The sequence below is a fragment of the Nipponia nippon genome, unplaced genomic scaffold, assembly GCF_047370975.1.
Source record: "Nipponia nippon isolate SJK-2023a ecotype South Korea unplaced genomic scaffold, ASM4737097v1 scaffold_10, whole genome shotgun sequence".
NCBI lineage: Eukaryota > Metazoa > Chordata > Aves > Pelecaniformes > Threskiornithidae > Nipponia > Nipponia nippon.
Window position 1 is genome coordinate 19471197 of NW_028262291.1, and position 13849 is coordinate 19485045.

At 53.9% G+C, this 13849-nt stretch overlaps 1 protein-coding gene across 1 annotated transcript in view; it reads right to left on the reverse strand.

Annotated features, from left to right (window-relative positions):
* Nucleotides 1-13849, reverse strand: part of MUC2 (mucin 2, oligomeric mucus/gel-forming) — a 92421-nt gene that overhangs the window by 32210 nt on the left and 46362 nt on the right. The window contains exons 35-38 of the mRNA XM_087746666.1: nt 11401-11844; nt 6230-6673; nt 3646-4089; nt 1060-1503 (exon numbers count right to left, since the gene is read on the reverse strand). Of these exons, the coding sequence (XP_087602792.1) occupies nt 1060-1503; nt 3646-4089; nt 6230-6673; nt 11401-11844 (1776 nt within the window). The remainder of the gene's footprint in view (nt 1-1059; nt 1504-3645; nt 4090-6229; nt 6674-11400; nt 11845-13849) is intronic.

Below are 13849 nucleotides of genomic sequence, written 5' to 3' on the forward strand. Positions count from 1 at the left end.
TCACGGCAACGCTGGGAGAACCCGGCTGCCCAGAGCTTTGGTCCGTAGCAAGGGGCAACCCGCGGTCTGAAACCCTTCTCCAGACCCTGCCGGGGAAAACCTTCCTTCGAAGCTTCCTACAGCCAGAACTGCAGGTGAGTGGCAGCAACGGCCACAGAGTCAAAGCATGACAAGAAAGGCCGCACAACTGCGCCCAAACAGCGCCTGAAATGGCAGTGCCACAAAGCCAAGCCCCACTCCCATTGCACGCCATGGGTCCGGCTGAGTACGTTCCCTCCAGCTGAAGGGCGAGGTCCAACAGCAGCAAAAGCAAGACTTCCCGTCAGTTCGGCATCTGTCTAAGCTGGGCAGAGGCACGAGGACGAAAAAGCTCCTAACGTTCCCGATGACAGTCAAAGGAATGGAATCGAGAACCAGAACATGTCGTGCACTCCCCTTCCTAAACGGAGAGCGCAGTACAGGACCCACTCTACTCCGCTGTCGTGAGACCCCACCTGGAGTACTGCATCCAGCTCTGGGGTCCCCAGTACAAGACAGACGTGAACCAGTTTGAGCGGGTCCGGAGGAAGGCCACAGAAATGATCAGAGGGCTAGAACACCTCCCCTGGGAAGAGAGGCTGAGAGAGCTGGGGTTGTTCAGCCAGGAGAAGAGAAGGCTCCGGGAAGACCTTATTGCGGCCTTTCAATATATAAGGGGGCCTAGAAGAAAGACAGAGAGAGACTTTCTACCAAGGCCTGTCGTTACAGGACAAGGGGCAACGGCTTTAAACTGAAAGAGGGTAAGTTGGACATTGGACATAAGGAAGAAATGTTTTTTGATGAGGCTGGTGAGACACTGGAACAGCTTTCCCAGAGAAGGTGTGGATGCCCAAGCATTGGAAGCGTTCAAGGTCGGGCTGAATGGGGCTCTGAGCAACCTGACGTAGTGAAAGATGTCCCTGCCCATAGCAGCGGGGTTGGACTCAATGATCTTTACAAAGGTCCCTTCCAAACCCAAACTATTCCATGATTCTATGATTTTTTTTGGAAATACACATCAACTGCACTCCCTCAGAGTACCAAACTGAAGACACACGTTAAGCTGCCAATAAACCTTGATTTCTCCCGTAGCAAGGCAACAAATGGCAACACAGCCAGAGAATTACTTATTGGTGTTGAAGACGGAGGCAGCGGCGTTGTGGTGGTTATTGTTGGTGTTGGGAACGTGCTTGCGGTAGTGGGGGTGGACGTTGATGTGCCAGGAACAGTCGTCGTTGTCCCCAGGGTGCTGCTGGTGGTGCTGCTGGGGGGCATTGTGGTGGTGGTGGTGGTGCTGGAAAGCTCCGATGGTGTTGGTGGGGCAGTGGTTGTCGATACGGGTGGAGAGGACACTGTGGTCGTTGCGGACGAAGTTGGGGCTGTTAGAAACAGCAGGGACAGAGAAAACAGACAAAGGTGCAAGTCACATGAGTGGGACACAATATGCATCGAACAGAAGTTACCCATTAGGCAGCTGCCACAAACCTATAGCGGTCAGCCCTCCCTTAGCACAGTAAAGGCCTATGTCACTAGGCCTTCCTTTGCGGCCCCGGAAAGCAGACTAGTTCCAAAGGAGTGCACAGACAGGGTCATGACAATCCTTTCCTAGCAAAGAGACTAGGGATGTTGCTGTAATGTGCTTCTCACTAAATCGGAAACACCTACCAACAGGTAAGACACGAGGAGGAGTAAGGCTCTGTGAGGCTTTCTGTCTCTGCCCCATTACTTAGAACACCTTGCTATCTCTGGCGTAAGAAGTGAGAGGGGAAGCTGTGGTCTGGGAAGGAAGCGTGCACAGGAATATGTTCCTGCCTGACGGTCATCTCATTTCCCCTTGGTGCAACGTCAGCCTGGTGAAGAGCTTCCCAGAGTACTAGTGGATCTCGGCAGCCAAAGACCACAGTGCACAGCAAGTGGCAGCCTGCAGAGTGAAACTCTTCCCCAAAGCCTGCCAGGGGAATCCTTCCTTCCTAGGTCTGTAACCACAGGCAAACATTAGCACTGACAGAGGGAAAGCAGGAGGAGAAAGGGAAGGAATTCTGCACAGCCCCACCCAGACAAGGCGGTACTCTAAATCAAGGCCTACTCTAATCTCGCGCAACGGGCCCTTCTGGGAATCTTCTCTCCAGCAGAAGGACAGAGCTCCAAACCAGCACAAGTAAGACTTCCTGCCAGCTCAGTATCTGCTGTGGAGATGACGCGCCTTTAGTAGTCGACAGCCCTTCATTTCTCCTGTGGCAAAGCATGAGCAGAGAGTGTTGGTCTGCTAAATACCTGGAGAGGCTGAAGTTACTGGGGCGGTGACTGATGGTGTGAGTTCGCTTGTGATGGCTGGGCTGGGTATGGGCGTGGCGGTAATTGCTGCTGGCTGCCTGGCTGTAGCGGTGATGGGAACTGTTGTGCTGGGGGTGGCTGAAGTGGCAGTTGGTGTTGGACTCGGTGTACTTGTAGAGAAACCAAACACCGGGAAGGGTCGTGACCACAAAGGAGGCAGGCACAGCACACACACTGCTGCCAAAACATCGGCTTGCTTCCCAGCAGCGCGTGGAAAGCTGGAGAGCAACGCTCACGGCAACGCTGGGAGAACCCGGCTGCCCAGAGCTTTGGTCCGTAGCAAGGGGCAACCCGCGGTCTGAAACCCTTCTCCAGACCCTGCCGGGGAAAACCTTCCTTCGAAGCTTCCTACAGCCAGAACTGCAGGTGAGTGGCAGCAACGGCCACAGAGTCAAAGCATGACAAGAAAGGCCGCACAACTGCGCCCAAACAGCGCCTGAAATGGCAGTGCCACAAAGCCAAGCCCCACTCCCATTGCACGCCATGGGTCCGGCTGAGTACGTTCCCTCCAGCTGAAGGGCGAGGTCCAACAGCAGCAAAAGCAAGACTTCCCGTCAGTTCGGCATCTGTCTAAGCTGGGCAGAGGCACGAGGACGAAAAAGCTCCTAACGTTCCCGATGACAGTCAAAGGAATGGAATCGAGAACCAGAAACATGTCGTGCACTCCCCTTCCTAAACGGAGAGCGCAGTACAGGACCCACTCTACTCCGCTGTCGTGAGACCCCACCTGGAGTACTGCATCCAGCTCTGGGGTCCCCAGTACAAGACAGACGTGAACCAGTTTGAGCGGGTCCGGAGGAAGGCCACAGAAATGATCAGAGGGCTAGAACACCTCCCCTGGGAAGAGAGGCTGAGAGAGCTGGGGTTGTTCAGCCAGGAGAAGAGAAGGCTCCGGGAAGACCTTATTGCGGCCTTTCAATATATAAGGGGGGCCTAGAAGAAAGACAGAGAGAGACTTTCTACCAAGGCCTGTCGTTACAGGACAAGGGGCAACGGCTTTAAACTGAAAGAGGGTAAGTTGGACATTGGACATAAGGAAGAAATGTTTTTTGATGAGGCTGGTGAGACACTGGAACAGCTTTCCCAGAGAAGGTGTGGATGCCCAAGCATTGGAAGCGTTCAAGGTCGGGCTGAATGGGGCTCTGAGCAACCTGACGTAGTGAAAGATGTCCCTGCCCATAGCAGCGGGGTTGGACTCAATGATCTTTACAAAGGTCCCTTCCAAACCCAAACTATTCCATGATTCTATGATTTTTTTTGGAAATACACATCAACTGCACTCCCTCAGAGTACCAAACTGAAGACACACGTTAAGCTGCCAATAAACCTTGATTTCTCCCGTAGCAAGGCAACAAATGGCAACACAGCCAGAGAATTACTTATTGGTGTTGAAGACGGAGGCAGCGGCGTTGTGGTGGTTATTGTTGGTGTTGGGAACGTGCTTGCGGTAGTGGGGGTGGACGTTGATGTGCCAGGAACAGTCGTCGTTGTCCCCAGGGTGCTGCTGGTGGTGCTGCTGGGGGGCATTGTGGTGGTGGTGGTGGTGCTGGAAAGCTCCGATGGTGTTGGTGGGGCAGTGGTTGTCGATACGGGTGGAGAGGACACTGTGGTCGTTGCGGACGAAGTTGGGGCTGTTAGAAACAGCAGGGACAGAGAAAACAGACAAAGGTGCAAGTCACATGAGTGGGACACAATATGCATCGAACAGAAGTTACCCATTAGGCAGCTGCCACAAACCTATAGCGGTCAGCCCTCCCTTAGCACAGTAAAGGCCTATGTCACTAGGCCTTCCTTTGCGGCCCCGGAAAGCAGACTAGTTCCAAAGGAGTGCACAGACAGGGTCATGACAATCCTTTCCTAGCAAAGAGACTAGGGATGTTGCTGTAATGTGCTTCTCACTAAATCGGAAACACCTACCAACAGGTAAGACACGAGGAGGAGTAAGGCTCTGTGAGGCTTTCTGTCTCTGCCCCATTACTTAGAACACCTTGCTATCTCTGGCGTAAGAAGTGAGAGGGGAAGCTGTGGTCTGGGAAGGAAGCGTGCACAGGAATATGTTCCTGCCTGACGGTCATCTCATTTCCCCTTGGTGCAACGTCAGCCTGGTGAAGAGCTTCCCAGAGCACTAGTGGATCTCGGCAGCCAAAGACCACAGTGCACAGCAAGTGGCAGCCTGCAGAGTGAAACTCTTCCCCAAAGCCTGCCAGGGGAATCCTTCCTTCCTAGGTCTGTAACCACAGGCAAACATTAGCACTGACAGAGGGAAAGCAGGAGGAGAAAGGGAAGGAATTCTGCACAGCCCCACCCAGACAAGGCGGTACTCTAAATCAAGGCCTACTCTAATCTCGCGCAACGGGCCCTTCTGGGAATCTTCTCTCCAGCAGAAGGACAGAGCTCCAAACCAGCACAAGTAAGACTTCCTGCCAGCTCAGTATCTGCTGTGGAGATGACGCGCCTTTAGTAGTCGACAGCCCTTCATTTCTCCTGTGGCAAAGCATGAGCAGAGAGTGTTGGTCTGCTAAATACCTGGAGAGGCTGAAGTTACTGGGGCGGTGACTGATGGTGTGAGTTCGCTTGTGATGGCTGGGCTGGGTATGGGCGTGGCGGTAATTGCTGCTGGCTGCCTGGCTGTAGCGGTGATGGGAACTGTTGTGCTGGGGGTGGCTGAAGTGGCAGTTGGTGTTGGACTCGGTGTACTTGTAGAGAAACCAAACACCGGGAAGGGTCGTGACCACAAAGGAGGCAGGCACAGCACACACACTGCTGCCAAAACATCGGCTTGCTTCCCAGCAGCGCGTGGAAAGCTGGAGAGCAACGCTCACGGCAACGCTGGGAGAACCCGGCTGCCCAGAGCTTTGGTCCGTAGCAAGGGGCAACCCGCGGTCTGAAACCCTTCTCCAGACCCTGCCGGGGAAAACCTTCCTTCGAAGCTTCCTACAGCCAGAACTGCAGGTGAGTGGCAGCAACGGCCACAGAGTCAAAGCATGACAAGAAAGGCCGCACAACTGCGCCCAAACAGCGCCTGAAATGGCAGTGCCACAAAGCCAAGCCCCACTCCCATTGCACGCCATGGGTCCGGCTGAGTACGTTCCCTCCAGCTGAAGGGCGAGGTCCAACAGCAGCAAAAGCAAGACTTCCCGTCAGTTCGGCATCTGTCTAAGCTGGGCAGAGGCACGAGGACGAAAAAGCTCCTAACGTTCCCGATGACAGTCAAAGGAATGGAATCGAGAACCAGAACATGTCGTGCACTCCCCTTCCTAAACGGAGAGCGCAGTACAGGACCCACTCTACTCCGCTGTCGTGAGACCCCACCTGGAGTACTGCATCCAGCTCTGGGGTCCCCAGTACAAGACAGACGTGAACCAGTTTGAGCGGGTCCGGAGGAAGGCCACAGAAATGATCAGAGGGCTAGAACACCTCCCCTGGGAAGAGAGGCTGAGAGAGCTGGGGTTGTTCAGCCAGGAGAAGAGAAGGCTCCGGGAAGACCTTATTGCGGCCTTTCAATATATAAGGGGGGCCTAGAAGAAAGACAGAGAGAGACTTTCTACCAAGGCCTGTCGTTACAGGACAAGGGGCAACGGCTTTAAACTGAAAGAGGGTAAGTTGGACATTGGACATAAGGAAGAAATGTTTTTTGATGAGGCTGGTGAGACACTGGAACAGCTTTCCCAGAGAAGGTGTGGATGCCCAAGCATTGGAAGCGTTCAAGGTCGGGCTGAATGGGGCTCTGAGCAACCTGACGTAGTGAAAGATGTCCCTGCCCATAGCAGCGGGGTTGGACTCAATGATCTTTACAAAGGTCCCTTCCAAACCCAAACTATTCCATGATTCTATGATTTTTTTGGAAATACACATCAACTGCACTCCCTCAGAGTACCAAACTGAAGACACACGTTAAGCTGCCAATAAACCTTGATTTCTCCCGTAGCAAGGCAACAAATGGCAACACAGCCAGAGAATTACTTATTGGTGTTGAAGACGGAGGCAGCGGCGTTGTGGTGGTTATTGTTGGTGTTGGGAACGTGCTTGCGGTAGTGGGGGTGGACGTTGATGTGCCAGGAACAGTCGTCGTTGTCCCCAGGGTGCTGCTGGTGGTGCTGCTGGGGGGCATTGTGGTGGTGGTGGTGGTGCTGGAAAGCTCCGATGGTGTTGGTGGGGCAGTGGTTGTCGATACGGGTGGAGAGGACACTGTGGTCGTTGCGGACGAAGTTGGGGCTGTTAGAAACAGCAGGGACAGAGAAAACAGACAAAGGTGCAAGTCACATGAGTGGGACACAATATGCATCGAACAGAAGTTACCCATTAGGCAGCTGCCACAAACCTATAGCGGTCAGCCCTCCCTTAGCACAGTAAAGGCCTATGTCACTAGGCCTTCCTTTGCGGCCCCGGAAAGCAGACTAGTTCCAAAGGAGTGCACAGACAGGGTCATGACAATCCTTTCCTAGCAAAGAGACTAGGGATGTTGCTGTAATGTGCTTCTCACTAAATCGGAAACACCTACCAACAGGTAAGACACGAGGAGGAGTAAGGCTCTGTGAGGCTTTCTGTCTCTGCCCCATTACTTAGAACACCTTGCTATCTCTGGCGTAAGAAGTGAGAGGGGAAGCTGTGGTCTGGGAAGGAAGCGTGCACAGGAATATGTTCCTGCCTGACGGTCATCTCATTTCCCCTTGGTGCAACGTCAGCCTGGTGAAGAGCTTCCCAGAGTACTAGTGGATCTCGGCAGCCAAAGACCACAGTGCACAGCAAGTGGCAGCCTGCAGAGTGAAACTCTTCCCCAAAGCCTGCCAGGGGAATCCTTCCTTCCTAGGTCTGTAACCACAGGCAAACATTAGCACTGACAGAGGGAAAGCAGGAGGAGAAAGGGAAGGAATTCTGCACAGCCCCACCCAGACAAGGCGGTACTCTAAATCAAGGCCTACTCTAATCTCGCGCAACGGGCCCTTCTGGGAATCTTCTCTCCAGCAGAAGGACAGAGCTCCAAACCAGCACAAGTAAGACTTCCTGCCAGCTCAGTATCTGCTGTGGAGATGACGCGCCTTTAGTAGTCGACAGCCCTTCATTTCTCCTGTGGCAAAGCATGAGCAGAGAGTGTTGGTCTGCTAAATACCTGGAGAGGCTGAAGTTACTGGGGCGGTGACTGATGGTGTGAGTTCGCTTGTGATGGCTGGGCTGGGTATGGGCGTGGCGGTAATTGCTGCTGGCTGCCTGGCTGTAGCGGTGATGGGAACTGTTGTGCTGGGGGTGGCTGAAGTGGCAGTTGGTGTTGGACTCGGTGTACTTGTAGAGAAACCAAACACCGGGAAGGGTCGTGACCACAAAGGAGGCAGGCACAGCACACACACTGCTGCCAAAACATCGGCTTGCTTCCCAGCAGCGCGTGGAAAGCTGGAGAGCAACGCTCACGGCAACGCTGGGAGAACCCGGCTGCCCAGAGCTTTGGTCCGTAGCAAGGGGCAACCCGCGGTCTGAAACCCTTCTCCAGACCCTGCCGGGGAAAACCTTCCTTCGAAGCTTCCTACAGCCAGAACTGCAGGTGAGTGGCAGCAACGGCCACAGAGTCAAAGCATGACAAGAAAGGCCGCACAACTGCGCCCAAACAGCGCCTGAAATGGCAGTGCCACAAAGCCAAGCCCCACTCCCATTGCACGCCATGGGTCCGGCTGAGTACGTTCCCTCCAGCTGAAGGGCGAGGTCCAACAGCAGCAAAAGCAAGACTTCCCGTCAGTTCGGCATCTGTCTAAGCTGGGCAGAGGCACGAGGACGAAAAAGCTCCTAACGTTCCCGATGACAGTCAAAGGAATGGAATCGAGAACCAGAACATGTCGTGCACTCCCCTTCCTAAACGGAGAGCGCAGTACAGGACCCACTCTACTCCGCTGTCGTGAGACCCCACCTGGAGTACTGCATCCAGCTCTGGGGTCCCCAGTACAAGACAGACGTGAACCAGTTTGAGCGGGTCCGGAGGAAGGCCACAGAAATGATCAGAGGGCTAGAACACCTCCCCTGGGAAGAGAGGCTGAGAGAGCTGGGGTTGTTCAGCCAGGAGAAGAGAAGGCTCCGGGAAGACCTTATTGCGGCCTTTCAATATATAAGGGGGGCCTAGAAGAAAGACAGAGAGAGACTTTCTACCAAGGCCTGTCGTTACAGGACAAGGGGCAACGGCTTTAAACTGAAAGAGGGTAAGTTGGACATTGGACATAAGGAAGAAATGTTTTTTGATGAGGCTGGTGAGACACTGGAACAGCTTTCCCAGAGAAGGTGTGGATGCCCAAGCATTGGAAGCGTTCAAGGTCGGGCTGAATGGGGCTCTGAGCAACCTGACGTAGTGAAAGATGTCCCTGCCCATAGCAGCGGGGTTGGACTCAATGATCTTTACAAAGGTCCCTTCCAAACCCAAACTATTCCATGATTCTATGATTTTTTTTGGAAATACACATCAACTGCACTCCCTCAGAGTACCAAACTGAAGACACACGTTAAGCTGCCAATAAACCTTGATTTCTCCCGTAGCAAGGCAACAAATGGCAACACAGCCAGAGAATTACTTATTGGTGTTGAAGACGGAGGCAGCGGCGTTGTGGTGGTTATTGTTGGTGTTGGGAACGTGCTTGCGGTAGTGGGGGTGGACGTTGATGTGCCAGGAACAGTCGTCGTTGTCCCCAGGGTGCTGCTGGTGGTGCTGCTGGGGGGCATTGTGGTGGTGGTGGTGGTGCTGGAAAGCTCCGATGGTGTTGGTGGGGCAGTGGTTGTCGATACGGGTGGAGAGGACACTGTGGTCGTTGCGGACGAAGTTGGGGCTGTTAGAAACAGCAGGGACAGAGAAAACAGACAAAGGTGCAAGTCACATGAGTGGGACACAATATGCATCGAACAGAAGTTACCCATTAGGCAGCTGCCACAAACCTATAGCGGTCAGCCCTCCCTTAGCACAGTAAAGGCCTATGTCACTAGGCCTTCCTTTGCGGCCCCGGAAAGCAGACTAGTTCCAAAGGAGTGCACAGACAGGGTCATGACAATCCTTTCCTAGCAAAGAGACTAGGGATGTTGCTGTAATGTGCTTCTCACTAAATCGGAAACACCTACCAACAGGTAAGACACGAGGAGGAGTAAGGCTCTGTGAGGCTTTCTGTCTCTGCCCCATTACTTAGAACACCTTGCTATCTCTGGCGTAAGAAGTGAGAGGGGAAGCTGTGGTCTGGGAAGGAAGCGTGCACAGGAATATGTTCCTGCCTGACGGTCATCTCATTTCCCCTTGGTGCAACGTCAGCCTGGTGAAGAGCTTCCCAGAGTACTAGTGGATCTCGGCAGCCAAAGACCACAGTGCACAGCAAGTGGCAGCCTGCAGAGTGAAACTCTTCCCCAAAGCCTGCCAGGGGAATCCTTCCTTCCTAGGTCTGTAACCACAGGCAAACATTAGCACTGACAGAGGGAAAGCAGGAGGAGAAAGGGAAGGAATTCTGCACAGCCCCACCCAGACAAGGCGGTACTCTAAATCAAGGCCTACTCTAATCTCGCGCAACGGGCCCTTCTGGGAATCTTCTCTCCAGCAGAAGGACAGAGCTCCAAACCAGCACAAGTAAGACTTCCTGCCAGCTCAGTATCTGCTGTGGAGATGACGCGCCTTTAGTAGTCGACAGCCCTTCATTTCTCCTGTGGCAAAGCATGAGCAGAGAGTGTTGGTCTGCTAAATACCTGGAGAGGCTGAAGTTACTGGGGCGGTGACTGATGGTGTGAGTTCGCTTGTGATGGCTGGGCTGGGTATGGGCGTGGCGGTAATTGCTGCTGGCTGCCTGGCTGTAGCGGTGATGGGAACTGTTGTGCTGGGGGTGGCTGAAGTGGCAGTTGGTGTTGGACTCGGTGTACTTGTAGAGAAACCAAACACCGGGAAGGGTCGTGACCACAAAGGAGGCAGGCACAGCACACACACTGCTGCCAAAACATCGGCTTGCTTCCCAGCAGCGCGTGGAAAGCTGGAGAGCAACGCTCACGGCAACGCTGGGAGAACCCGGCTGCCCAGAGCTTTGGTCCGTAGCAAGGGGCAACCCGCGGTCTGAAACCCTTCTCCAGACCCTGCCGGGGAAAACCTTCCTTCGAAGCTTCCTACAGCCAGAACTGCAGGTGAGTGGCAGCAACGGCCACAGAGTCAAAGCATGACAAGAAAGGCCGCACAACTGCGCCCAAACAGCGCCTGAAATGGCAGTGCCACAAAGCCAAGCCCCACTCCCATTGCACGCCATGGGTCCGGCTGAGTACGTTCCCTCCAGCTGAAGGGCGAGGTCCAACAGCAGCAAAAGCAAGACTTCCCGTCAGTTCGGCATCTGTCTAAAGCTGGGCAGAGGCACGAGGACGAAAAAGCTCCTAACGTTCCCGATGACAGTCAAAGGAATGGAATCGAGAACCAGAACATGTCGTGCACTCCCCTTCCTAAACGGAGAGCGCAGTACAGGACCCACTCTACTCCGCTGTCGTGAGACCCCACCTGGAGTACTGCATCCAGCTCTGGGGTCCCCAGTACAAGACAGACGTGAACCAGTTTGAGCGGGTCCGGAGGAAGGCCACAGAAATGATCAGAGGGCTAGAACACCTCCCCTGGGAAGAGAGGCTGAGAGAGCTGGGGTTGTTCAGCCAGGAGAAGAGAAGGCTCCGGGAAGACCTTATTGCGGCCTTTCAATATATAAGGGGGGCCTAGAAGAAAGACAGAGAGAGACTTTCTACCAAGGCCTGTCGTTACAGGACAAGGGGCAACGGCTTTAAACTGAAAGAGGGTAAGTTGGACATTGGACATAAGGAAGAAATGTTTTTTGATGAGGCTGGTGAGACACTGGAACAGCTTTCCCAGAGAAGGTGTGGATGCCCAAGCATTGGAAGCGTTCAAGGTCGGGCTGAATGGGGCTCTGAGCAACCTGACGTAGTGAAAGATGTCCCTGCCCATAGCAGCGGGGTTGGACTCAATGATCTTTACAAAGGTCCCTTCCAAACCCAAACTATTCCATGATTCTATGATTTTTTTTGGAAATACACATCAACTGCACTCCCTCAGAGTACCAAACTGAAGACACACGTTAAGCTGCCAATAAACCTTGATTTCTCCCGTAGCAAGGCAACAAATGGCAACACAGCCAGAGAATTACTTATTGGTGTTGAAGACGGAGGCAGCGGCGTTGTGGTGGTTATTGTTGGTGTTGGGAACGTGCTTGCGGTAGTGGGGGTGGACGTTGATGTGCCAGGAACAGTCGTCGTTGTCCCCAGGGTGCTGCTGGTGGTGCTGCTGGGGGGCATTGTGGTGGTGGTGGTGGTGCTGGAAAGCTCCGATGGTGTTGGTGGGGCAGTGGTTGTCGATACGGGTGGAGAGGACACTGTGGTCGTTGCGGACGAAGTTGGGGCTGTTAGAAACAGCAGGGACAGAGAAAACAGACAAAGGTGCAAGTCACATGAGTGGGACACAATATGCATCGAACAGAAGTTACCCATTAGGCAGCTGCCACAAACCTATAGCGGTCAGCCCTCCCTTAGCACAGTAAAGGCCTATGTCACTAGGCCTTCCTTTGCGGCCCCGGAAAGCAGACTAGTTCCAAAGGAGTGCACAGACAGGGTCATGACAATCCTTTCCTAGCAAAGAGACTAGGGATGTTGCTGTAATGTGCTTCTCACTAAATCGGAAACACCTACCAACAGGTAAGACACGAGGAGGAGTAAGGCTCTGTGAGGCTTTCTGTCTCTGCCCCATTACTTAGAACACCTTGCTATCTCTGGCGTAAGAAGTGAGAGGGGAAGCTGTGGTCTGGGAAGGAAGCGTGCACAGGAATATGTTCCTGCCTGACGGTCATCTCATTTCCCCTTGGTGCAACGTCAGCCTGGTGAAGAGCTTCCCAGAGTACTAGTGGATCTCGGCAGCCAAAGACCACAGTGCACAGCAAGTGGCAGCCTGCAGAGTGAAACTCTTCCCCAAAGCCTGCCAGGGGAATCCTTCCTTCCTAGGTCTGTAACCACAGGCAAACATTAGCACTGACAGAGGGAAAGCAGGAGGAGAAAGGGAAGGAATTCTGCACAGCCCCACCCAGACAAGGCGGTACTCTAAATCAAGGCCTACTCTAATCTCGCGCAACGGGCCCTTCTGGGAATCTTCTCTCCAGCAGAAGGACAGAGCTCCAAACCAGCACAAGTAAGACTTCCTGCCAGCTCAGTATCTGCTGTGGAGATGACGCGCCTTTAGTAGTCGACAGCCCTTCATTTCTCCTGTGGCAAAGCATGAGCAGAGAGTGTTGGTCTGCTAAATACCTGGAGAGGCTGAAGTTACTGGGGCGGTGACTGATGGTGTGAGTTCGCTTGTGATGGCTGGGCTGGGTATGGGCGTGGCGGTAATTGCTGCTGGCTGCCTGGCTGTAGCGGTGATGGGAACTGTTGTGCTGGGGGTGGCTGAAGTGGCAGTTGGTGTTGGACTCGGTGTACTTGTAGAGAAACCAAACACCGGGAAGGGTCGTGACCACAAAGGAGGCAGGCACAGCACACACACTGCTGCCAAAACATCGGCTTGCTTCCCAGCAGCGCGTGGAAAGCTGGAGAGCAACGCTCACGGCAACGCTGGGAGAACCCGGCTGCCCAGAGCTTTGGTCCGTAGCAAGGGGCAACCCGCGGTCTGAAACCCTTCTCCAGACCCTGCCGGGGAAAACCTTCCTTCGAAGCTTCCTACAGCCAGAACTGCAGGTGAGTGGCAGCAACGGCCACAGAGTCAAAGCATGACAAGAAAGGCCGCACAACTGCGCCCAAACAGCGCCTGAAATGGCAGTGCCACAAAGCCAAGCCCCACTCCCATTGCACGCCATGGGTCCGGCTGAGTACGTTCCCTCCAGCTGAAGGGCGAGGTCCAACAGCAGCAAAAGCAAGACTTCCCGTCAGTTCGGCATCTGTCTAAGCTGGGCAGAGGCACGAGGACGAAAAAGCTCCTAACGTTCCCGATGACAGTCAAAGGAATGGAATCGAGAACCAGAAACATGTCGTGCACTCCCCTTCCTAAACGGAGAGCGCAGTACAGGACCCACTCTACTCCGCTGTCGTGAGACCCCACCTGGAGTACTGCATCCAGCTCTGGGGTCCCCAGTACAAGACAGACGTGAACCAGTTTGAGCGGGTCCGGAGGAAGGCCACAGAAATGATCAGAGGGCTAGAACACCTCCCCTGGGAAGAGAGGCTGAGAGAGCTGGGGTTGTTCAGCCAGGAGAAGAGAAGGCTCCGGGAAGACCTTATTGCGGCCTTTCAATATATAAGGGGGGCCTAGAAGAAAGACAGAGAGAGACTTTCTACCAAGGCCTGTCGTTACAGGACAAGGGGCAACGGCTTTAAACTGAAAGAGGGTAAGTTGGACATTGGACATAAGGAAGAAATGTTTTTTGATGAGGCTGGTGAGACACTGGAACAGCTTTCCCAGAGAAGGTGTGGATGCCCAAGCATTGGAAGCGTTCAAGGTCGGGCTGAATGGGGCTCTGAGCAACCTGAC